The sequence below is a fragment of the Balaenoptera acutorostrata genome, chromosome 18 (assembly GCF_949987535.1).
Source record: "Balaenoptera acutorostrata chromosome 18, mBalAcu1.1, whole genome shotgun sequence".
In the NCBI taxonomy this organism is placed as follows: domain Eukaryota; kingdom Metazoa; phylum Chordata; class Mammalia; order Artiodactyla; family Balaenopteridae; genus Balaenoptera; species Balaenoptera acutorostrata.
In genome coordinates this window covers 78,437,285-78,462,101 of record NC_080081.1, presented here as the reverse complement: position 1 = coordinate 78,462,101, position 24,817 = coordinate 78,437,285, and the positions used below count along the sequence as shown (strand labels likewise).

Below are 24,817 nucleotides of genomic sequence, written 5' to 3'. Positions count from 1 at the left end.
TGCATTCCTGAGCACCTTCCTTCCTGGTGCTGCAGGCCAGCCCTGGAATCAGCCCTTCCCCCAAGGAGCCCTGCTTCCTCTAGGGGAGAAGGTGTGAAACCAAGCTCCGGGCGCTCCCTGCTCCTAGGACCAAGGAGAGGAGTTATCATTGTACACTGTTTGTTTGTAGTAATCTCCTTGGGGGACGAGGGTGACCATTTGGAATATACACCACAAATTTCTGACTTGTTTCTTGAATAAGAGTACTATGTAGTAAGAAGAGATGCTATAGGATAGTTACGACAACGACGAATGAGCTTTGAAAGCCACGAAGCTGTGCAGGAGCGTGAGCTCTTGGCGATTTTAATCAGCTTACGGTGAGGCCTGGGGCGTCTAGACTTTGGTTCCACAAGTCAGTCTGGCAACACAGAAGAACAGACTGAAGGGAGCTTCGCTGAGAATTTATCTACGATTTCTTTTCATCTTATCTGATGCTTCGTCCCTTTTAAAACTCTGTTAAGTTATAATGTTATATCTCTACTTGCATACTGCTTTTGGCCAAAAGTCATAAAGCTAAGAGTTTCTTTTCTGGAAAGGAGAACAGAAATAAAGTTGTTTAATATTTAAAAATAACCACTTGGAACGCTAAAATCTGGGGCTTTAACCTTTCCTTTCCCCACAAAATTCTTTGTGCCAAGGCTGCAGGCGAGAGCACACAGGATCATAACCAGAGGCAGAAACGTGAGACTCGGCGGGCACCGTGCGTACGCGGCTGCGCTGAGAACCATCCCATGGGAGCGACTGTGGCTAAAAGTGATCATGAACCAAGTTGATAGCTTTGCCACGAAAGTCTAAAGAGCTTACATAAAAACATATTACGGAAAATTTTACTGCTCGTCAGTGGATGTCAGGCAGGCCTCGCCAGTGTCAATGGGAATAGTTAGGATGTGACATTAAAAACACACACAAACTTTGGGCATCACTGAGGCCTCAAGGCTCAGGCCACTGACATCTTCACATTCTAAAGACCAACTCAGTCTCAAGTCAGCCTTCAAAGATCAACCGAGGAAGACGCGGGCATCGGGAGGAAGGCGGCAGGGAGGAGAATGAGCCTCGTCATCTATGGAAATGGGGAAATAAGACCTACTTTAAGAGGGATTAAATGAGTAGCAAAGCAGGAAGCACCTGGCAAGCGGAGATTTTTCAATGTGTTGGTTTTTTCCTAGTTATTTAAAGATAAGTAACATCTGAACCTAAAAACTCAACAAGGGCCATTCACTCAAGAATTTTGGATAACGTAAAAGAAAGATGAAGCAGTCTACAATGGAAGAGGTAACCTCCTGCAGGGACTTCACCTGTTGTTCCTGAACTGCTGAAATAATACAGCTCCGACCCCCAAAAGCTGTATAATCCCCCTCTTCTACCTGCTCTGGTAGAAACAATTCTCGTTCCAGGTGGGTACCAGGTATTTCCACCTCCTTGTTACAAACTCACTGTATGTTTATCTTTCTAGAGACATTCATTTTCTGAAATGGTTTTGCAGAAACTGAACTCTGGGTCGTGTTCACCACAGCACACCTAAAAAGTTTTCTAGTATATGTTTTTAAAAATGGCAAAGTGAATGAAAATGTCATATCATCCTGGTTTATTTTAAGCAAAAACTAAGTTATCTTATTACTAAGAAATGTGATACTTAAACCAGAAAACACTGTATGCAATGTACAAAGAGTTCAACTCACCCCAGAATCCTCGGCAATTAGGAGAGTTGAATTCAGTCAGGTGTGTTGCCACCTTTGTTTTAGTGGAGGATTAAGTAACTGAATATTCTGCTTATAACAGCCTTATATGTGCTATGGATGTGTTTAAAACTATATAAGGACACAATTTCAACCTGCAGATTAGAAAGAAGTGTTTTGAAGTCAAATCACATTTTGTGTCCCTTAGGGAAATCGACTTGGTCGAGGAATTTGGCAAGTACCAGAGCTGGCAACTGCAAATCCTATTCTGTTTTACCGTGCGATGTGACCGCTCCCCCACCCCGCCCCCCGAGGAAGGAAATACTTTCTTAACCACTATTTTGACCACTATTTTGTTTTCTTCCAATGGTGTTTAGAGTTTTGAGAGGAAAACACTATGGGCCCTTTAAGAAAAGTCTGTGTTGCCGCACGTGGAGCTTCCCCGAGGCTCCCGGGCACGGAGGTAGGAGTCAGGTAGGAGTCAGCGCGGGGCGAGGAGGCTGCGTGCCGGGGGCGGGGTCGGCGCTCCCTTCAGACCTGACAGTGAGTCTAAAAAAGGCGAGCAAGCTCAAGGCTCACCTGTGAGGTGTTTATCGTCCAAAGATCAGAAGCACTGTTGCGTTTGAGTAGATCGTACAAAGAGCACCAGCAGGACGCACGGCCTCCTGACTCTAAGGAAAGGCTCGGCGTTCACCTGAAATGCTGTGTCTTAAGTAAGGACGTCAACAGAGGTGGCATCTGGTCACAGAGGTACGGATTCTGTTTCTTTACCTTCTGCTACTTAATATAATTCTTTATATTCACCTAGTAAGTAGTTAAATACAACAGATGAAGCACCTTTAAAAATTACATTTTCATAAAAAGAATAATACCAACTAGAATGTTTATGCTTTCATATCACGACGCTGAGTAATTTCACAGTCACTCCTCCTAGGGCCACCCCGATGCTATGAGCCGTCATGCAGGACGCTCCTGCTTTGGGGGTGCAGGCTGGCCGGTCGCACACAGGAAGAGGGGACGCCACTGCTGATCCTGTCTTACAAACCCAACCCTACGGAGTGACAACCAGCGTAGCACCTGCGCATGGCCCCATTCATCTGCCGTGTAACAGATCACGTGAATTAAGGAGGTCCGGCAGAACAACATTAAGGACAATGGTAACACTTACAAGCCGAGCAGTTCTATCGCTGGTGTTAGCTGCGATCTGAATACTTTCTCATTTCTAGTTTGAACCACAGGCTTGTTTTTCTCTCATGAGTGTGAGTTTCAGTGTGGAAAAATATTTTTTCTTCACACAAAAATGTTTCATATGAAGAACAGAATTTCCAGAGAGATGATACAACCATCTTGGAAGCAGAGTAGAAAAATACACCAACCAAAAGACAAACACTGAAAAGGATTTAGTATTTTTCTTTTGCTGGAGCCATATGTAAGCTAATATTTATGTGCAGACGGCGTTTAGACCCTGGTGTCAGGAAGGATAAACTAAGCACCACTGCTGAGAGAGCTTTCCCACCAGCACATCCGCATGAGAACGAGCCCGGGAGCCGCTTCTGCCCCCACTCACAGCGGGCTGTCCACGCCGCACCACAAACTACCAGCCCAAAGGGCGCCACGTAGACCATCATGAGCCAAGTAATTCCACTGTTCCCGAGTCCACAAGGGGCCTGCGGCCAGCAGTCCTACCCAGGGACTGCTCGGAGCTCCGTCCCTGTGGTCGGAAGTCCCAGGCTCCAATCCTGGTGGGGCTCCCTCTGTCTCTGCTGCACCACAGGGCCGGGACCTGAGCTGTTCCACCATCGGTAGGAGGGTACGGATCACCCCACCTCAGAGGGTTGCTGGAAGATTCCATCAATCAGTACACGAAACCCATTTAGAACAGTGACTGGACGTGGCAGAATTCAACGAGGGCCAGCAGGATCGGCCAGAGAAGTGGGGGGCATCACAAGCCTCCTCGTCGAGAGGGTGACCCGAGGCGCAATCACTGATGGAGACCAGGGCGTCACCCCCAAAGCACAGCGGGGCTGGGCTACAGGAAACTGCAGGCAGTCTGGGCTGGCTGACCCGCTTTATACACTGCCTGTGGCAGTGGGCAGACCGAGCCTGGACGAACAAACCCTCCCAGAAAAGCTGACGGAATCGAGGTCCCCAGCGGGATTTTGTCACCTCCAGTGCCTGGCATGTCAGCAGCTCTCGGCCACTGGGCTGGGTGAATGAGCAGCTACAGCCCTGCCCGAGAGGACAGCAGGTGCAACCGATGTGCACAAGGGACGTCACCTCAACCCATCAGAGCAGAACTGCTCCGTTACCACTAGGAAGACAGCATCCCCCTACGACTGGGAGTCATCTCCTAAATGCACTTTCATCAGAGAGTCAGAGGGACCAGCTGCATAGAAATGCCGGCATCCTGAGAGCACCCAATACCACCCACATTTCCTTGAAATATTTGTGAGAACATTCTAAGAAACATCATGACGGTCACTTCCGTTCACAATTAAATTTTCAGTGGAAATACTTAAAAAATTATCCAAAACACATAGGAAAACAAGCATCGTGAGATGTCTAAGAAGACTGAATTAGGTTCTTTTAAGTAAAAAATCCATCCTGATGCCTTGGAATTTCTAACAAATGTATTGCTAGGCTTTCATAAGGGAATAAGAAATGAGTTCTTTAGGCCAGAGAAACACACTGTAACCTATTAAAATCTGAAGGCAAATTTTCTGAGAATTTACAGTAACTTAACAGTTTCCTATTAGAGTGTTAGTAACACTTCGAGAGTTAAAGCCTGAAATTTTTTCTCAATCTAAATAAATCACAGTCACTAACTTATTTGGGACACAATGAAACAGACGCTCAGAACAAAGTGCACAGCTGAAGCGTCGTGTCTTTAAAAGAAAAAACAAACAGACAAAATAGGAAACATCTTTCATTACAGATGACACGAAACAAAACCCAAAGTGCTAATGTTAACACGTAAACCTTAAAAAAAAAAAAAAAAAAAAAAAAGCGCATCTCACGTTGGCTTACCTTGCACCATGAGCAGGGGCTCCTTGCCCCCGCCGTGTGCCAGCATCTCCCGGCGGTAGCGCTCCCCCGCCGCCCTGGGGAGGAGAGAACTGTCACTGGAGCCTGCACGCACCCAGCCACACCCGCCGGAGTCCCCCAGATGAAGCCACACTGATGTCAAGTTCAGAGAAGCTGCCCTTCATTATCTTCTGGCTTCTAAAAATCTCATTCCGATTTTTAACCTACTCTACTAAGACAGACCAGCGGTGATATATTTACTATAAGAGCAAGCATGCTCTTTCTAGAAAGGATTGTTTAGTTTATGTGGTACAGAACAAGCAGAAAATCATACCCCGTTCTCCATCATCTTTAAGATTATTTTAAAGTGAGATTTAAAATCATTTATGCTCTTCTCTCAAAAAAGAATTTGAAATGGCACCCAACAGAGAGAAAAATAACACTCGGACCTAAGAGTAAAGCCACAAAAGCTGTCAGGAGAGGGTTAATTACGCCAGGAAGCCTTGGCTAAGGATAACAGAGGACACTTTCGCTCCGTGCTGCTCTTCATCAGCTGGATTCAATAAGGAACAGTGTCCATAACACTCGAAGGCTAGACAGAAATTCTCTAAATTAATGGCTACTCTCTTTTTTTAAATAGAAAATGCAATTCCTTAAATGCAAATAACTGAAGTTAAATAAAGTATGTTTTCATTCCACTATTTCTGGAGGATCTTTACGTGGGCAATTTTGTGAACGTGGTCTCTAATTGGAAATGTTGCCAGCACTTCACTCTCAGAAACAGGATGACATCAAACGCTAATCCTGGCTCCACCCTGAAGTGAGCGCAGAGGCACCGTGGGCCCCGAGGCAGGCAGCGTGGACAGGGCAGCTGAGAGGCCCCGCCCGGCCTCAGCTCTGCTGCTTCCAACCGGGAGACTTCCCAGAACGGGGATCAAAAAGGATCTTTTGGTAGAGGTTAGAAATTTTCTCGTCCCCTGAGTATTTTTACTAGCTTACTTTTACATGCCCATAGAAGTACAGCAACTGCATGTCTAGGCGAGAATGCATACATAAACAAGATATAAATACTGGGGAATACATGTATTTAAAAGTATGTGGTTTTCTAGTAAAATGTGATTCCTTTAAACAAGATAGTATTTTGCCTATTTTATAGAAATCTTCAGTAAAGAATTATAATCCCCAGAATTGATTTATGGTACTCAATTTTGGCTTCAGAGCCTTTGAAAATAATAAAAATTTAAAAAGCAGACCAAGTGTCTACAGTTCGCAGAGGCTGGAAGACACAGCAGCATGTGGGCACCGAGCTGCAAAACATTTAAACATTCGATTACGTCAGGCTCAAGTTCAAAAGAGCCTGGAATTGAATGTGATGATTAACTGCTGAGAAAACCCAAGCCTTTGCCAAGTGACATGAATAGCTGAGGGGGGGGGGGCGTGGGGTGGGGTGGGGTGGGGTGGGGGGCAGAAAGGACCAGGAATTAGCAGACCTGGTTCTCATCTTAGTCCAGTTGGTTCGCTGTGAAGCCTTGAACAAATCACCCCCTCTGAGCCTCAGTTCCCTCTTATGAAAACTCCTGCTCCGCCAAGGCTGCTGGGACTAATGCAGTGACCTGCGTGGGAAACTCGAGGGCGCTGCTGGCATCTGAGGGGCCACGAGCCTCAGCCTGCGCAGCGAGGCCGCCTGACCGTGCAACCCGTGCGGCGCAGACAGGCCGCTCTGAACGGCTGTGAGAGCAGGTCTCAGTCAGTGCTTTCAAAGGAAGCTCCTTCTAAGGACCCGTGGAACCAGAAGCCGCTTCCCCGGGCTCCCGCTGGGGAGGAGGCCCAGGTGCGCAGCAGGCCGTGAAACCCCCGTCTTCTTACCTGTTAAACGGATCCCGGAGAAAGCACTCCCTCCAGACCATGGACGCCACTGCCCGGGACACCAGGTAGGAGTAGTATTTGGCACCGTAGCCCACCAGGTGGCTGAAGCGCAGCTGCCAGGCCTGCGGACAGACAGGGCACAGGCAGCGCTGAGGCTGCAGCCGGACGCCGCGCGGGCCAGCGCAGGGGGGCACGCAGGAACCGCAGACGTGCCCGTGACGTGGCACCCTCGGGGGCGTCCCGCACGGGCGGTCACTTCTCACGTGGCGCACACTGAGAGGGCCGCAGTGAGTCCCCCCAAAACCCTCGCGCTGAGCCCCAATCCCCAGGCCCCCGGAGTGAGACTGCTTGTGGAGACGGGCCTCTAGAGAGGTGATGGAGGTAAAATGAGGCTGCCGGGGCGGCCCTAGGCCACCAGGGCTGGATATGTAGGTCCCCGTACGACGGGGGAGACCACACCGGGACAGGGCAGGAAGGCGGCCTCAGGAGAACCTACCCTGACACCCGACTGTTTTGTACAAGTTCACTGCCACTGGACTCGTGTCTGGCAGAAACGGAGGGAGGACGCCCAGACACGCGGCATAGCAGCAGTAACGGGGCAGCACGCGTGTCCCAGGATTCCGGCCTGCTGGGAAGCCTGGCCGCTGGGCCGGGAGAGGGCGCTCTGGCCTGGCACTGGGTGCCGTCCTTTTTGAGGACGGTGACGTCGTTACTGTAAGAAAGGCCACGTGAGTTCCCGGGGAAGAACACCCTCCCGCTGGAAGACTCTTTTCCTGCAAATGCTGTTCTTTTTCTGGACCTCAAAGCTGAAAACAGGTACGTTCCGGGTGGTTAGTAGGAAGAGGGCATCCAAGTGCAAAGGCATAAGCTGCCCACAGCACAGTCATGGCATCACTGCTAGAAAAGCCAGAATTACAGGAGCCATCATCCTCAAATGACACGGTTGTAACTTAAAAATTCTTACTTCACTGAAACAAATCTGACACGCAGTAATACTCTACTGTCTTTTAATGTGTGCTTTAGCTGACGGTAAAATTTTTAGGAAAAAAAATTGAAGCCTAAGTTTTTAAACTAAGGTAATCATTATCTAATAAATCTTTTCACCCCCTGGAAGATAAAGTATAAAGTTTAATCACCACAAATGTTTAACCACATAAACAATTTCCACCTAATTGATTAAGCCACAAACTGTAAGCCAACAGACAGTTCCCTGCTGACAGCGGGGCGGCGGATCCGAGGACCCCTCGACGTCCCCCACGTGGCCCACAGGGGCCCGGCGCTCTGAGTGGTGTCCAGTACCTCACGAGGGCGCTCGGCCTGGGCTGGGCGTGGGGCAGGCAGGCCAGCTCTCAAGCTAGAGCTGGAACAGGAGGGGGTCTGGCGGGGGGAACGGGAACCCTCGGGATCCACCCTCCCCTTTCCAACCGGGATGCAACTGGAAGCAAGGGGGGCTCGCGAGCTGTGTCCCTCCGTCTGTGTGGGACACCTCGCCCTGCCCTCTGTGAAGGCGAGACCCCAGGGGCGGGGCACCACAACCCCGGGCGGTGGTCCCCGACTCCACACGGCCACCGCTGGTGCTGGGCGGTACACTCGCGAAGCTGTCACAGTAACCAGACCCCCAGGCACAGGTGCTGCCACCAGCAGAGCAGAGGTGCTGAGGCCCTGCAGCTCGCCCGGCACGATCCACACCTGGATACCTGGACACAGAGAGTCCACGGCATCGGCCTCCCACCAGCCTCCCACCTGGACAGAGCTGCTCAGGCAGGGCGCACACCTTGCTGTCTTGTGCTTCGATGACAGGTTTCCATACCTCAAGACAAGCCAAATAGATGACACCGCCTGACACCCTTCACCAGCAGTCTCTAAGTTTATGGTACACTAGGACCTACAATCCCACTGCTGTGTGACCACACACAGCTGAACTCCTGATAATCCAGCCTAATGTTAAGTCCTTGTTACCACTCCACTCATTCACCTGGAAACACAATAGACAGCATCTCATTTTAAGCTCTGGAATTATGTCATCCTCTTCCTTTTATCTCCAAGTTTCCTTCTTCCGAAAGGGACCTTTGCCAGATGAACAAAAGTTTTCACCCGTCCTTTGAAGCGCCAGGTGAGGAGCTGGTCTTAAGAACAAAGGACTCGGGCTTCCCTGGTGGCGCAGTGGTTGAGAATCTGCCTGCCAATGCAGGGGACACGGGTTCGAGCCCTGGTCTGGGAAGATCCCACATGCCGCGGAGCAACTAGGCCCGTGAGCCACAAGTACTGAGCCTGCGCGTCTGGAGCTTGTGCTCCGCAACAAGAGAGGCCGCGATAATGAGAGGCCCGCGCACCGCGATGAAGAGTGGCCCCCGCTCGCCGCAACTAGAGAAAGCCCTCGCACAGAAACGACCCAACACAGCCATAAATAAATAAATAAAATAAATAAAAATTAAAAAAAAAAAAGAACAAAGGACTCAAAAGCCTTTGCAGTTTCTCTTCTGTTCTGACTAGAGGTGTGGGCCGTCCCATCCTAACGCGAGCCCTCCGTCTGTCTGTCCTGAGTGAGACGATCTCTGTGATCCGGACGTAAGACAACAACTTGGAGCGGGAGCAGGAGTGCGGCCGGGGCCCCGCGGGCGCAGAGTCACCAGCTGGAACCCTGGGGGGAGGCCCTCCGAGGATCCCCATCCGCTACAGCCCTGTTCTCACCCACGACACTCGTCCGTCCACATCAGAGACGGGCCCAGGGATGGAAAGGAGCAAAGCAGCCGTTATTTACACCTGTTTTCAGTTTCAGACCTAGATGAGGGGCTCGTGCAGAGCCAGCACCCAATAGCTACATGTTAGAAGTTGAATGACCGAGCTAATCATTTCTATTATCCTCTCAAATAGCACGTCATTTCTCCACTTCCAGTTACACATGTATAAGTGCATTTAACTAAAATTTTAAAACAATCTTATTACTAGAATATTAAACCACATGAGAACAGAAACGACATCACTGCTTTCTGAGTTTGGGTCACACAGAACTGAAATTTCCTTCAGAGCAAGGTCCACGAGGCCATGCCTGTGTCTGGCATGGGGCCAGCACGGGGCCTGGAGCACAGCAGGAACTCAACAGCTGCCTGCCGGATGGGTGGACGGACAGGTGGACAGATGGATGGACACTGCAGGATTCTGTCACAGCGATGCTCCGTGTTCCCGACAGACTGGACTTCGGACTGAGATGAGGAATCACATCCAGATCACAAGCAAGAGGACGTCACAGCGCTACAAACACATTTTGGATCTCAGGCTATTAAAAATAGTTTTTTTGTTTTTTGTTTTTTTTTAAAGAATTCTTTGACTACATTATATGACAGTTAAGACTTCTGAGGCTAGTTTTGGCACCAAATGTACGGCATCTGTGTGGTGTTTCCTCATGTGTGATTCAATCTCTGTCAAGTTTCACAGACTCAAAACAAGCCATGGGCCAGCAGTACCACACAGGCTTCACGGTGCAGCTGCTGTAATAGGACTAAAGGACAGCAAGGCAGAAAGCAGCAAACTCCTGAGCTAGGCTCTGTGGGCAGACCGCCGGGCTGTTCACATTCTCCGAGCACAATACTGTTGGCTTGTGGATTATGTCCTATGATACCCAACCCTGGGCATCCAGAAGTGTCCACTTAACCACAGTCGGGAGCAGGAGACCCTCCCCCACCTGCCTTCTCAGGTTCGTATTCTCTCTTTCTTAATGTGTATGTATATATGTTTTCCATGAAGTAATATAGACGAGTACTTCTAATTTAATAAAAAGTCCCCGCTGACATTTTACCAAAACCCATGAAACAACAATGCCAAACAAACAGGAATTCTCAGTTTGGAATAAAACTGAGAATTTATTTTAGATGAAACACAGCCGTTGTGGTGGACACACTCTCAGGTGGCCTCCGTGGATGCCGGTGTGAAATTTCCTCACCGTGAGTGTGGGCAGGACCAAAGCCTTGCTTCTGACCACCAGAACTGGCAAAGAAGGCGGGATGTCACAGCCACAGTGAGTTACTTACTTGATATGTCTGCCAGGCTGCAGACCCACTGCAGAAACCCTCCTGTTGCCCGAGGTCAGCGGCCCTGGTGGGAAAGCCCACCAGCAGGGACCCTGTGGGATCTGGGGGTGGGGATTTAGGACCTGGGGGTGGCCTCTGGGGCCCAGGGGTGTCCAACAGCTGACAGGCAGCAAGAAGTTGGGCACCTCCATCCTACAAGTGCACAGATAAGAATTCTGCCGAGCAACTTCCCTGGTGGCGCAGTGGTTAAGAATCCGCCTGCCAATGCAGGGGACACAGGTTTGAGCCCTGGTCCAGGAAGATCTCACGTGCCACAGAGCAACTAAGCCCGTGCGCCACAACTACTGAGCCTGCGTGCCACAACTACTGAGCCCGTGTGCCTAGAGCCCATGCACCGCAGCGAAGAGTAGCCCCCGCTCGCCGCAACTAGAGAAAGCCCGCGCACAGCAACGAAGACCCGACACAGCCAAAGGTAAATAATTAAGAAAATTAGTTCTGCCGAGAACCCAGGTGAAGCAGCCAAGCACCCAGGTGAGACGTGGGCCCGGCCAACACCCCGACTGCAACCTTGGGCCCGGAGCACGGGGCGTGGCCACACGGGGCTCCGCCTCCTGACCCGCAGGGGCCGTGAGCTTTGTGCAGCAGCTTTGTGCTGCTGCAGCCACTTGGCGCAGTAATTTGTTCCACGGCGATAGAAACTAACACCGTTATGTATTTCAACATGAGAGCTGTGTCCAGAAATACTAACAAGAGAAGTAAATGGAAAATATGGAAGGGCACCTATATTTATTAAACATATACCCCTGTGTCTTCATGGATATCTTTTGAGGAAGGTATTTTTACAAATGCTTCATAATTTTCAGCAGATATTTTAACAGCTTACATTTTACAATAGACTCAAAAGCGTAATTTGGTCAAGGCTGCCGGCAGAGACTGCCCAGTACCCCTCGTCCGTTCAGAAACAGAACTGCCCCTCCGCCGCTCGGCTGGAGCAAGGCCTTGGCCACTGTTCTCCAGGCTTCCTCTGGGCTCAGGGCGGCTGTGCACCTACTTCCTGCAACCCGATGTGAATGGAGATAATGCACTTACCAGGTGCTTCACAAGAAAGCTGCTCGCGCCCTCCACCTCCTTCCCCTTCCTGCTCCCCTTAAAGAAGTAAGACCCGGACCCACACCTGGGACTCAGGTAAGCCACATGCTGAGGAGCCGCCAGCCCACCGGCCTACCTGCCCACCTCTGCCTTGCTGGGCAGGAGGAAAGGAGCTTTATCTTACTGAAATCACTGTATTTGGGGGTCTCTGTCACAGCAACTTAGCCTGTACTCCAACAGACGATCACACAGGATTCAGACCCGGCTGTCTTTCTAATTCAGAGCCCCTGCTTCACTGCTCCTCTGCACTGCACACCCCAAGTATCTAATATGGGACCTACTGCTCCCCACAAATGTGAAAGTTGCAACCGTCTTGATTTCAAATTCCTGAGCCCCCCAGCAGATCCCCATGCCATATTCCTGTGTTTATATTTGACACCTACAACTTGTAAATTAATTTCCATCACGTCAGCTTCAACACATATCAAAACACACCACATAGCTATTTTTACAGCTAAAAAGGAAAGCCCCTATACAAGTTGATATAAAAGCGAGTATTATACTAAGAATAAGTTAAAATGCTGACACTGCTGGACCAGGGGGAGGACTCGGGGACATGCGGGTGGCTCAGTGCCGACAGCGGCGAGAATGTGGCTGAAGCATAGTGACGCCAGTCCTAAGCAGAACGGCAGCTACAAGGTTAACGCCACTCTGCAACAGACAGAAACACGCAGCAACCACAAATCCTCCTTCACGTTTCCACAGAAGTCTGAATAATTTCCAAAGTGCCCATATGAGAATTTTATAAGATCTCAATGACAACTAGAAGCCATTTTCTCTGCTAATGGTGGACTTACGGCTTATTTTAAGGAGACTAGCCCCAGTCTTATAAGAACAAATGACTTCTAACTACCTGACCAAATCTCTTTAGGCAATTAATAGTAACACAAAACATTAACAGTCAATTCTATTTATATATAAATATTGAAAAAAAAAAGCTCTGCAAAACAAAATTTAAAACCCCCTGGAAGTACCAGTATGTGTCTATCAAAGGCAAAGCCATGAGCAGAACAAAGATGTAACCAATTCAAATGGAAATGCATTTATTAGATGAAACATGGGAAGGTAACGTTAATCTGAGGTGAAAAGCAATAAACAGAACTGGAAACTAGACATGCTGGGTTTTTTCTTCCTAATCAAAGCTCCTTAATATTGTTTTTCACATTGCCTGTAACATCTCAAGGAAAAAATGGCAGATTCTTCATTTTAAAGGAACCCGTGGTCAAGTAATAAGGACTTCCACAGAAAAAGAGAGCCTCTGTGGTCAGGAGGGCAGCCCAGGGGAGCAAGGGGAGCCTCCACAAGGACAAGACACAATCCGGAAGCTCTGGTGTTGGTACTAAAACCACCAAAACACACTCACAAAATGGCAACAGTAAGTCCGTACCTATCAATAATTACTCTAAATGTAAATGGATTGAATTCGCCAATCAAAAGACATAGATGGGCTGAATAAACTAAGAACAAGACCCAACAATATGCTGCGTTTAGCTTTAGTCTTTTCAAGGAACTAGAAAAAGAAGAACAAATTAAGCCCAAAGTCAGCAGAAGGAAGGAAGTAACAATCAGAGCAGAAATAAATAGAGACTAAAAAGATGATAGAAAAGATCAGTGAAACTAAGAGCTGGTTTTCTGAAAAGTTAAACAAAACAGACAAACTTTCAGTTAAATTCACTAAGAAAAAAATGCACAAAGGAGTCAAATAAAATTAGAAACGAAAGAGGAGACACTACAACTGATGCCACAGAAATACAAAGGATCATAGGTGACTACCATGAACAATTAGACACCAACAAAAAGGACAACCTATAAAAATGGATCATCATAAAACTCCAAGAAGAAAACATAGGAAAATACTCCTTGAATTGGCCTTGGCAGTGATTTTTTCAATTTGATACCAAAAGCAAAGGCAACAAAAGCAAAATTAAACAAGCTGAGCAACATCAAACTAAAATGCTTCTGTAAAGCAAAGGAAACCATCAACAAAATGAAAAGGCAACCTGTGGAATGGGAGAAAATATTTGCAAATCATATAACAAGTGATATATAATATTATATAATATCTAAAATATGTAAAGAATCCATACAACTCAACAGAAAACAAACAATCTGCTTAATACAGGGCCAGAGGATCTGAAGACATTTTCTTCCAAAGGAGACAAACAAATGGCCAACAAGTACACGAAAAGATTCTCAACATCGCTAATCATTACGGAAATGCAAATCAAAACCACAATGAGATATCACGTGACACCTGTCAGAATGGCTTAATAATACATACATTAAAAAAACAAACAAGAAGAGGGACTCTGCTACTTGTCTTCATGACCACGCAGTTCAACAAAGGCGGTGGGGCCACCGTGGAGGCCAACTGGAAAAGATGGGCGTGTCCTTCGTAGACTACGGGACTTTCTGCTCGCGCACGAAGAAGGAAGCACAGAACAGGAACTCCTCGGCGGGGAGACGAGCCAAGAGCAGGGGTGCAGCCCTGGCCTCCGCACCCCGGAGGCGGGGCCGGCATCGAACCGGTGGGAGCAGAGGCTCCTGCAGCTCCGCCTTCCCCCCTCCCAGGGACCCTCAGAGATGTGTAACTATTGTCTCCAACCTACAGGCTGGCAGCCCCCTCTCCTGTGAGATCAAGCTGAGGTACAAAGAGGGGAGGACACCTGGAACCGTCTGATGTCGACTAGGGCTCAGCACCTTCCTGCAGCAAACAGGCCAGGGACCCGGGAGCTTCCCTTGGAGCCCTGGCTTCCCCTCCTCACCCTGCATGCCAGCAGTCAGGAACCTGTGCGGCGCCCTCCCTACTTCCCTCCGTTTCCATTCCGGTGACACTGCACCACAAGGCCATCTCCAGAGGTGATGAAGGGGCACTGCCGACGGTGGGGGACACGCGAGGTCTCCCCCCAGCCCGCCTCGTCCTCACGGCAGCGGGAAGGCTGTGCTGCCAGCTCCCTCCTCTCTTGCTGGTTGGGGCCCTGGCGCGGTGTGTCCCCGGTGTCAGACTAGAGTTCTGGGCTCAGGGCCGCTGCCCCCAGCACGGTGGCCCTCTCCCCTCTATTCTCTGGTCAGCACCCGGATCATCCTTGTGGACGGGCTGGGGAAGGTGATCTACAGATGGGGGAATGAAAACACACTTGCTTCGTATTTTCAAAATACTCTCCCAGTTCCAAAGGAGTTTTATCGTGCCCTTAAAGTCTCCAGAGAGAAAACTGGAGAGGCCGTTCCTCCTTCCCGGACCTCCTGGAGCCCTTGGCGTCTGCACCGGCAGCGGCGGCCGGCACCTTAGCCACAGGTGCGCACGTGCTCGCGCTCCCCACCTGGGGTGGGGAGCTTTGGTGTGATGGCTCCAAAGTCGTCCACCTCTCCACACGGGGGAGCCTTCACGGATGCTGCCCACATGGCCACACTGCGGCCGGGGGGGGGGGGGGGCGGACACTACACAAGGGCCACCCGGCCTGGCACTGATCACTGTGAGGCTCCCAGACCCTCACCGTGACTGCGCCCGCCTGGCAGGGCCGCCGTGCGGATTACACGAGGGCAAGCAGGGAAGAGGCCCGCACTGTGCCGGCCTGGCGCGGCCTCCATTTATCAGCCACAGACCTGATCCTCTGCGGTCGGGGACAACACTGTGACCAGCACGGTGTCCTCAAGAGACAGTCACAGAAAGCGGGTAAAAAGGTAGGAAAATTAGAACCAAACTGCTGTAATTTGGACGTAACTGACATCTGTTAAGTCCAAATTCTCTTTCTGTAATTAACTAGTTTCAATAATCCCTGAAATTATTAAGATGTCAACAAAGAGGTAAAAAAAAAATAATGTACTGACTATACACACACACGCAGTCAATTTCTGAAGTGACAAAACAAAAGATATGTACCCAACTGCCTTGGTTGGAATAACTGCTACTTAGCAAACTCATTTCCTAACTCGCATGGTGAAAGATCCCTCTGCATCACATTAAAAGTATGCCTGCTGTTAACTTTCATGTGTGTGCCTACGATGTGTTAATACAAACAGTAGACGTGTGCAGTGAAGAAGTACGTCTCACTAAGGGTGATGCCCCTGCTGAGATGAGACTGAGTTACAGAGGTAAGAACACCCCCCGCCCAGAGCATGCAGCCCCTGCCCCGCGTGTGAGGCAGGCCCTGGGCCCCTGCCAGAAGTTCCTTGAGTGGCAGCACAGAAGTGCAGCCCGGGGCTCACGATGCCATGTCATCTGCAGGTCGTGTCACTACCTGTATTTTGTACAGAGTAACTGACAGAAATAAAGTTCGTGACTGATCCACTGAAATTACCAGGGCTGCCTGCTTTCAATCAACATGTCATCAGTCCTCCCCGATTATCTCGTCTGAAGAATGTCCAAAATTCCTGATGTAACAGCTTTTAGCAATTTCTTACCAAAAAAAAAACCCCCCAAAAACCCTGCTATATTTGTGGTTGAAACATATGGAAAACCTGGGTAATGCCCAACAGTGCACACTACTGTAACTCAAAACAAGTGTTGGATAAAAAGAATCAACACCTAAGTATTATTACAACTTTCATATAAAAATACTATCAACTAGCATTACTTCACAATGCTATAATAATAGGTGCTACGGGTAGGCTTTCTTCTCATATCTCCTGAGTTTGAAAGTTCAAGGTGGGATCTTCCAAAGGGTCAGCTGGGAGCAGTGGCTTGTTTAAGGCTGAAATGGACTGATGGCCTTTTACTTCCTTCCAAATCTCTAGGGTACTAAGTCTCACTCCACGTCACAACAGCCAGCACACCTTCTGCGCTACCTGACCTCCAGCTGGCCTAGCAGTTCAACGTCCTCGTGGGAAGGAGCACAGCCCACCAAGTGTCCCCCATCACAGCCCTGCCCTGCTCCCCAGCGGCTGCCGGCATTCACTCTGTTTAAAAATTCAGATAGGGCTTCCCTGGTGGTGCAGTGGTTAAGAATCTGCCTGCCAATGCAGGGGACACGGGTTCGAGCCCTGGTCTGGGAAGATCCCACATGCCGCGGAGCAACTAGGCCCATGAGCCACAACTAGTGAGCCTGCGCGTCTGGATCCTGTGCTCTGCAACAGGAGAGGCCGCGATAATGAGAGGCCCGCGCACCGCGATGAAGAGTGGCCCCCGCACGCTGCAACTAGAGAAAGCCCTCGCACAGAAATGAAGACCCAACACAGCAAAAAAATAAATTTCTAAAAAAAAATTAAAAATTCAGATAAAATTCACACACCATAAAATTTAATTTTTAAAGTTATTTTTAGTATATTCACAAAGTTGTGCAACCATGACCACTATCAAATTTTCATCATCCCCCAAAGAAACCCCTTACCCACCAGCACTCACTCTGCACTCCTTCCCCAGCCCCTGACAACCACGTTCTACTTTCTGTCTCTGTGGATTTGCCTATTCTGAATATTTCATATAAATGGAGTCATACAGTAACTGGCACTTTGTGTTTGGCCTCTTTCACTTAGCATACTGTTTTCAAGAGTCGTCTACGTTGTACTATGTGCCAGTACTTCATTCCCTTTTATGGCAGAATAATATTCCACTGCATGGATATACAGTATCTGTATGTCCGTTCATCCAAACGTCGACTAAAGTACATTTGGTTTGCTTCCACTTTTTGGCTATTATGAATAAAGCTGCTGTTAACATTAGTGTACAAATTTGGGGATAGACATACGTTTTCATTTCTACTGAGTATATACCTAGGAGTGGAATTGCTGGGTCATACGGAAACTCTGTTAACTTTGAGCACCGGCCAAACTGTTTTCCAAACCTGCTGCACCACTTTGCATCCCCACCAGAGGCGTACTAAGGCTCCAGTTTCTCTACATCCTTGCCAACACTTGTTATTGGCTCTTGTTGTTATATCCATCCCAGTGGGCAAAAAGTGGTAAATCTCATTGTGGTTTTGATTTGCACTTCCTTAAGGACTGATGTTGTTGAGCATCTTTTCCTGTGCTCATTGGCCATCTGTGTATCCTCTTTGGAGAAATGTCTATTGAAATCCTTTGCTTCTTTATGTATTCTGGAGATTAATACCCATCAGATATCTATTGTCCCATTCTGAGCTGTCGTTTCCCTTTCCTGATGCTGTCCTTTGAGTACAAATTTTTAAATTTTGATGATTCCAAATTATCTTTTTGGTTTTTTTGGTTGTTTGTGCTTTAGCTGTCAAATCTAAGAAACCACTGCCTTATCCAAGGTCACAAATCAGCAAACCTATTGAGATGATCATGTAATTTTTATCCTTCATTGTGTTAATATGGTGATTACACTGATTGATTTGCAGACATTAAATCATCCTTGCATCCCTGGAATAAATTCCACTTGATCATGGTGTGTGGTCCTTTTAATGTACTGTTGAATTTGGTTTGTTAATATTTTGTTGAGGATTTTTGCATCTATGTTCATCAGGAACACTGGTGTCTAATTTTCCTTCCTTGTGTCCTTGTCTGGCTTTGGCATCAGAGTAATGCTGGTCTTGTAAAATTAATTTGCAAAGTGTTCCCTTCTTCTCTGTTTTTTGTAAGAGTTTGAGGAGGATTGGTATTTTTTTCTTTAAATGTTTGGTAGAATTCACAGTGAAGCCATCTGGTCCTAAGCTTTTGTTTGTTGGGAGAGTTTTGATGCCTGATTCAATCACCTTACTAACTAGTAGCTGGTCTGTTCAGATTTCCTATTTCTTCATGATTCGATTTTGATAGGTTGTATGTTCCTAGGAATTTATCCATTTCTTCTGGGTGGTCCAATCTGTGCGTAATTGTTCATAGTCTTCTTATGATCCTTTGTATTTTTGTATTATCAATTGTAATGTCTCCTCTTTCATTTGTAATATTATTTGAGTTCTTGCTTTTTCTTGGTTAAGTGTAGCTAACAGTTGTCTATTTTGTTTTTCTTTTCAAAAAACCAGCTCTTAGTTTCATTGATCTTTTCTACTGTCTTTTTAGTCTCCATTTCATTTATTTCTCTCTCATCTTTGTTATTCCTTTCTTCTGCTAACTCTGAGTTTAATTTTGTTTTCTTTTTTTTGTTCTTCTTTTTCTAGTTCCTTGAGGTTTATAGTCAGGTTGTTTATTTGAGGTATTTCTTTTTTCTTAAATGTAGGTGTTTATGGCTATAACCTTCCCACTTAGAACCACTTTTGCAGCATCCCATAAGTTTTGATATGTTTTGCTTCCATTTTTGTTTCAAGATATTTTAAATTTTTTCTTTTGATTTCTTTGACCTGTTGGTTTTCCAGGAGTATGTTGTTTAATTTCCACATATCTGTGCAATTTCCAGCTTTCCTCCTGTTACTGATTTCTAGTTTTATGGCATTTTGGTCAGAAAAGATAGCTGGTATGATTTCAGTCTTCTTATATTTGCTAAGACTTGTTTTGTGACCTATCATATCGTCTATGCTGGAGAATGTTGCACGTGCACTTGAGAAGAATGCATATCTTGCTGCTGTTCAATGAAATGTTCTGTGTATGTCAGGTCCATCTGTATAAAACATGGCTCAAGTCCAGCGTTTTCCTGTTGATTTTGTGTCTGAATGATCTATCCATTGCTGAAAGTGGGATACTGAAGTCCCCTATTATAAGGTTGTCTATTTCTTCCTTCAGATCTGTTAGTATCTGTTTAATATAGTTAGGTGCTCTGATGTTAGGTGCATATATATTTATGACTGTTATATTTTCTTGATGAATTGACTGCTTTATCATTATGTAATAACCTTGTCTCTTGTTACCATTTTTGGCTCAAAGTCTCTTCCGTGTGACGTAAGTATAGCTACCCATGCTCTCTTGTTTTCCATTTGAATGAACGTCTTTTCCCATACCTTCACTTTGAGTCTGTGTCCTTAAAGCTGAAGTGAGTCTTTTGTAGGCAGCTTATTGTTGGGTTTTATTTTTTTAATCCTCTAGACACTCTATGCCTTTTGATTGGAGCATTCAGTCCATTTACATTTAGAGTAATTATTGATTGGTAAGGAGTTTTTCATGCCATCTTATTGTTTTTCTGGCTCACTTGTAGTTTCCTTCTTCCTTTTCTGATTAACTTCCTTTGTAACTTGATGATTTTCCACAGCGGTATGCTTTGATTTCCTTCTCTTTATCTTTTCTGAATCTACTGTAGGTTTATGCTTTATGGTTACCATAAGGTTTACATAAAACATGTTATAGATATAACTGTCTATTTTACACTGAGAACAATTTAACTTTGATCACATAAAAACATTTACCCTTCTTTTACTCCTTTTCTTATATGTTTTTGATGTCAGAATTTACATCTTTTTATATAGTGTATCTATTAACAAATTACTATAGCAACAGCTATTTTTAATACTTCTGTCTTCTAACCTTTATACTCGAGTTAACACCATGTTGCAATATTGAGTATTCTGAACCTGATCACATGCTTGTCTTTACCAATATGTTGTATGTTTTTATGTTACTAATTAGCCTTATTTCATTTCAGCTTGAAGAATTCCTTTCAGGTTTAGTGATGCAAGGCAGATTTAGTGGTGATGAATTCCTTCAGCTCTTGTTTATTAGGGAAAGTCTTCATCTCACCTTCATTTCTGAAGGACAACTTTGCTGGGCAAAGTATTCTTAGTTGGCAGTTTCTTTTAGCACTTGGAATATTCATCCCATTCTCTCCTTGCCTATAAGGTCTCTATTGAGAAGACTGCTGATAGCCTTACAGGGTTGATTTCTGTGTATGAAAGAATTTTTTCTCTTGTAGCTTTAAAAATTCTTTTGTCTTTGATTTTAGACAGTTTTATTATTATGTATCTTGGAGAAGATTGTTTTGGATTGAAATTTCAGGGTGGCCTATTAGCTTCATGAACTTGGGATATCCAGATCACTCCCCAGGATTGGGAAGTTCTCAGCCATTAGTTCTTTAAATAAGCTTTCTACCCCATCTCTCCCTCTCTTCTCCTTCAGGGACTCCAATGATAACTACATTACTTCTCTTGATGGTGTCCCATTAAGTCTGTAGGATTTCTTCAGTCCTTTTTATTGTTTTTACTTTTTGGTCCTCTGACTGGATAATTTCGATTGATCTGTCTTCTGTTGATTCTTTCTCCCACTTGGTCAAGTCTGCTGTTGAAGCTCTCTATTGAATTCTCCAGTTACGTTCTTTGTTGAACTTTCCATTTTGCTCTTGTGTTGTTTTCCTCTATATCATTAAATTGTTATTCTGTGCTCTCTTTTAGTTCTCTGAGTATCATTACAATTATTTTGAGTTCTCTGTTGGACAGTTCCTGGATCTCCATTTCTTTGGGGTCAGTTACTGAGCCCTGAGGCATGCATGGCAGTGGAGGTCAGCCCCAGGGATCTAGGCTGGCGTCTTGCACTCACGTAGCTGCAGAGGCCTGAGGTGCAGTTCCCAGGCTCCACCAGGAGGGGTCAGAGAGGAAGTAGAGGGACTCAGGTGTCAGGGCACATGTGTACCTCTGGGAGAACACTGGCGAAACCTACAGGGGTCTGTGCTGTGCTGCCCATTGGTTTCTTTGGTGGCAGAACGTGCTGGGTTTGTCTGCAGAGCAGGTCTGTGATCCGCCATCACTCCTGTGACACAGCTGCTGTTGGCGGCCCCAGCTTCTCTTCCTGGTTCCTCGCCATCTCTGTACATCTCACCTTTGCTGGTCTGGGGTGGGTGAAACTGAAGTGGACCTTTGCACGCGTCTGAAAGGCTGAGGAGGCTGGTCACCTCCCCTCCCCTCCTTTCCCAGTGAGGTGCACGCTGTCCGGCGGGGAAGCTCCCTTCGGACGTCGAGTGGGGCTGGCAGGATGCAGCAACGTGCAGCTGCCCCCTTCTCGTCTTGTGAGGTTGTTCTAAGGCTTTTATTTCACTGTTTCTAAAATTTCTTAGACGTTTTCACTCATGGAGAGCTAACTGTTGGTCTCCATGGGGGACTGAGACTGGGATCTCCCACGTGACCATTTTGGTGGCTTCACTCTTGAAATTCCAGTCCTGATTACTACTGCTTTGTAGTAAGTTTTGAAATTAGGAAATGTGAGTCCTCCCATTTTTCTCTTCTTTTTCAGGACCGTTTTGGCTACTCTGGGTCCCCTGCATTTCCATATGAATCTTATAATCAGCTTGTCAGTTTCTGCAAAAAAGGCAGCTGAGATTTCAATAGTGATTGTATTGAATCTGCAGGTCAATTGGGAGAGTGTTACCATCTTAACCGATATGTCTTCTAATCCATGAGTGCAAGACATCTTTTCATTTATTTGGGTCTTCTTTAATTTCTTTCAATGATATTTTATGGTTTTCAGTATACAAGTGTTAAACATTTTTGTTAAATTTACTCCTAAACATCAATTTATTTTTGATGCTATTGTAAATTGAACTGTTTTCTTAATTTTGGGGGTTTTATTGCTGGAGTACAGAAATACAACTGATTCTTGTTATTGATCTTATATCCTATAATGTTACTGAACCTGTTTTTTAGCTCTAATAGATTTTTGTGAATTTCTTTGGATTTTCTATGTACAAGACCATGTCACTCACAATAGAGATAATTTTACTTCCTCCTTTCCAGTCTGAATGTCTTTTATTTCTTTTTCTTGCCTAATTGCTCTGGTTAAAACCTATAATACAATATTGAAAAGAAGGCAGACAGTGTTGTCTTACTCCTATCTTAGGCGAAAGCTTTCAGTCTTTGACCACTGAGTAGAATGTTAGCTGTGGGTTTTTCCTAGATGCTCTTTATCAGATTGAGAATCAGCACTGACCCTTGATTCCTTATCCCCAGGTACTGATCAATCCTCAAGTCCTGACAATTTTATCTCAATACATTTCTTATATGTTTCCCTTATATACATACCTACTGTCAATGCCCAGATTTAGAAACTCATCATCTCTTGCCTGGATTGTAAGAGCTTTAGGGCAGGATCTATGTGCATTTATTTTTGTAACCAAAAAAGTTGCATTCATTAAACAAGATCAAGATGCTATGAAAAAGAAAGAAGAAGCATCAGCTACTGGCAATAAAAATATAATCATGAAAATCAAAACTAAAACCAACCAAGCCAAAAACAGTAGGAAGAAAAAAAAATGAAGGCAATCTCCCAATATAACATTAAACAAAAGCATAATAGGAAGACCTGAAGGAAAGAAAGAGAAACTGGACGGAGGGACCTCAGTTTTGCTGCACGATGAACATGGTATTTTGAATAACCCTCCTGAATGAAACAACTGAAATGCTGGATAAAAATATATTTTGTAAAAAGATTTTGTGAATGCATTGCTGAGACAGGAGAGAATGAAATATTATCAAGATGATCAAGTAGATCATTTTTACAAATAAAAATGGATGTGTCTAAGTATATGGTAAATTCACTACATTTTTATATTTGTTTTCTCTGTTACTTGGATAGATTCTTTTCTCCCTGCCTTCAGTCTCTGTACCCTCCACTTCATCCTCTGTATTGAAACCCTAACTTTTCCCTTCTGTTTATATCTGCTCACATCCCTGCTCCGCTCACAAAGTTCAGACCTCTCCTCTCAGGCCTCCCTGTGCCATCCAGGGGCACATAAAAGCCTCTGTGCAGACGTAACATGAAGACTCTTGACTACCGGATCCTCGTCTGATTTTCAACCCTGAACGCTGCCCCTCCTCCCACACAGAGCCCCCTACTGTCAACAACCCCAGACCAACACATTCTCTACCCTCCTCCTGTCACACATCACTTGTCCCTCTTCCCCTCCTCCTACCGTGGCTTCAGCTGGGGCAGACTCTGAATGAGAAGTGAAAAGCCCAGGTAAGAGGTTATTTCGTACTCCCTGAGGCAAACCCGAGCACTCCCCGCTCTACAACAGAGCATCCCAGACTGCGTCAGGTCATTTTTCACACTATCTTATACACACACATATCTTTCCTAAAAGACAATGTCTGTCAAATGAAGTACCACATGAGGAGAAACGGCAGGGCTGGGATCAAATGGGAGTCGTAGTTTATTTCTAAATGACTTAGTTGTAAAGCATCTCTCGCTGAAACGGTCTTCTGGTTGATTTGGGAAAGAAGGGTAGAATAAGCAAAATAACGGGACAAGATCAGTTAACATGGTGTTCTTCAGACTGTGGGACCATTTTCTACAGTGGTTTGTGAAACCAATACAGCCGGTTGTAACGAGCATTTTAAAAATTTTTTAAAAAAGGGAAAATACTGGAGTACAGTGCACATAGTTAGAGTAACTTTTAGTCTGTGGTACTTTTGCTTCAGTTTTACATACCTAAACGTACATAAACATTCTATAAAGGACCATAACGTAACGCATTTTGTATTATGGGTTTGGTCAAAATGCTTGAAAGTCAATGAGTTAACAGTTCAAGGACACTGATAAGAAAATCAGTGCTACTGTAAGTAAAGAGGGATGCCAAGGATATAACAACAGATGAAAAAGCTTAAGATGGGTGATCTTAAGATAGTGGATTTCCCCCAACAGGGAAGCAGATGATGAAGAGATAAAGAGCCCCTCCCCTCTGCAGCGCTCTGCATTTAGTGCTCGACACTCTAGTGATTAGAAAGCAGGCTCTCGGATGACAGGCCAGTCTCTCCTGATCCTGCTTCTACTGTCCTGTCTCCAGGGTGATCATGAAGCCTGGTCATCCTCTAAACTGAACAGAAGGAGCTGTAGGTTATAGATTAGGCTCATGAGCTATAAGCGTTCTGAGGCGTACCACCCTGGAAAATGAACGACAGTCAATTTCAGGAGTGACCACAATGAGCAAATGCAGACGTGAAAGTAACTCAGGTTACCGAGTAAGGACCGTACCAACGTCGCTTCCTGGACTGGACGATGTACCATGCTAGCACTGGACATCACCATCGGGGAAGTTGGGGGAAGGTACATGGGAGCGATGCCTGCAACTTACGAGTAAACTATTTCAAATACGAGTTTATCAGAAATCATCAGGACGAAGTGTTGTGGGTCCTCCCAGGACCAGCGGCCGTGGTTCCCCCAGTGACAGACGGGGCTGGTTACTCGCTCAACCCCAAGACCAACCACCTACAGTGGTTCCCTCGTTTCAAA

General features: G+C 46.1%; 1 protein-coding gene across 1 annotated transcript in view; it reads right to left on the bottom strand.

Moving 5' to 3' along the window:
* The window catches only part of MIPEP (mitochondrial intermediate peptidase), a 155,024-nt gene that overhangs the window by 21,092 nt on the left and 109,115 nt on the right, over window positions 1-24,817 (bottom strand). Inside the window, exons 17-18 of the mRNA XM_057532957.1 lie at window positions 6,606-6,727; window positions 4,743-4,816 (exon numbers count right to left, since the gene is read on the bottom strand). Of these exons, the coding sequence (XP_057388940.1) occupies window positions 4,743-4,816; window positions 6,606-6,727 (196 nt within the window). The remainder of the gene's footprint in view (window positions 1-4,742; window positions 4,817-6,605; window positions 6,728-24,817) is intronic.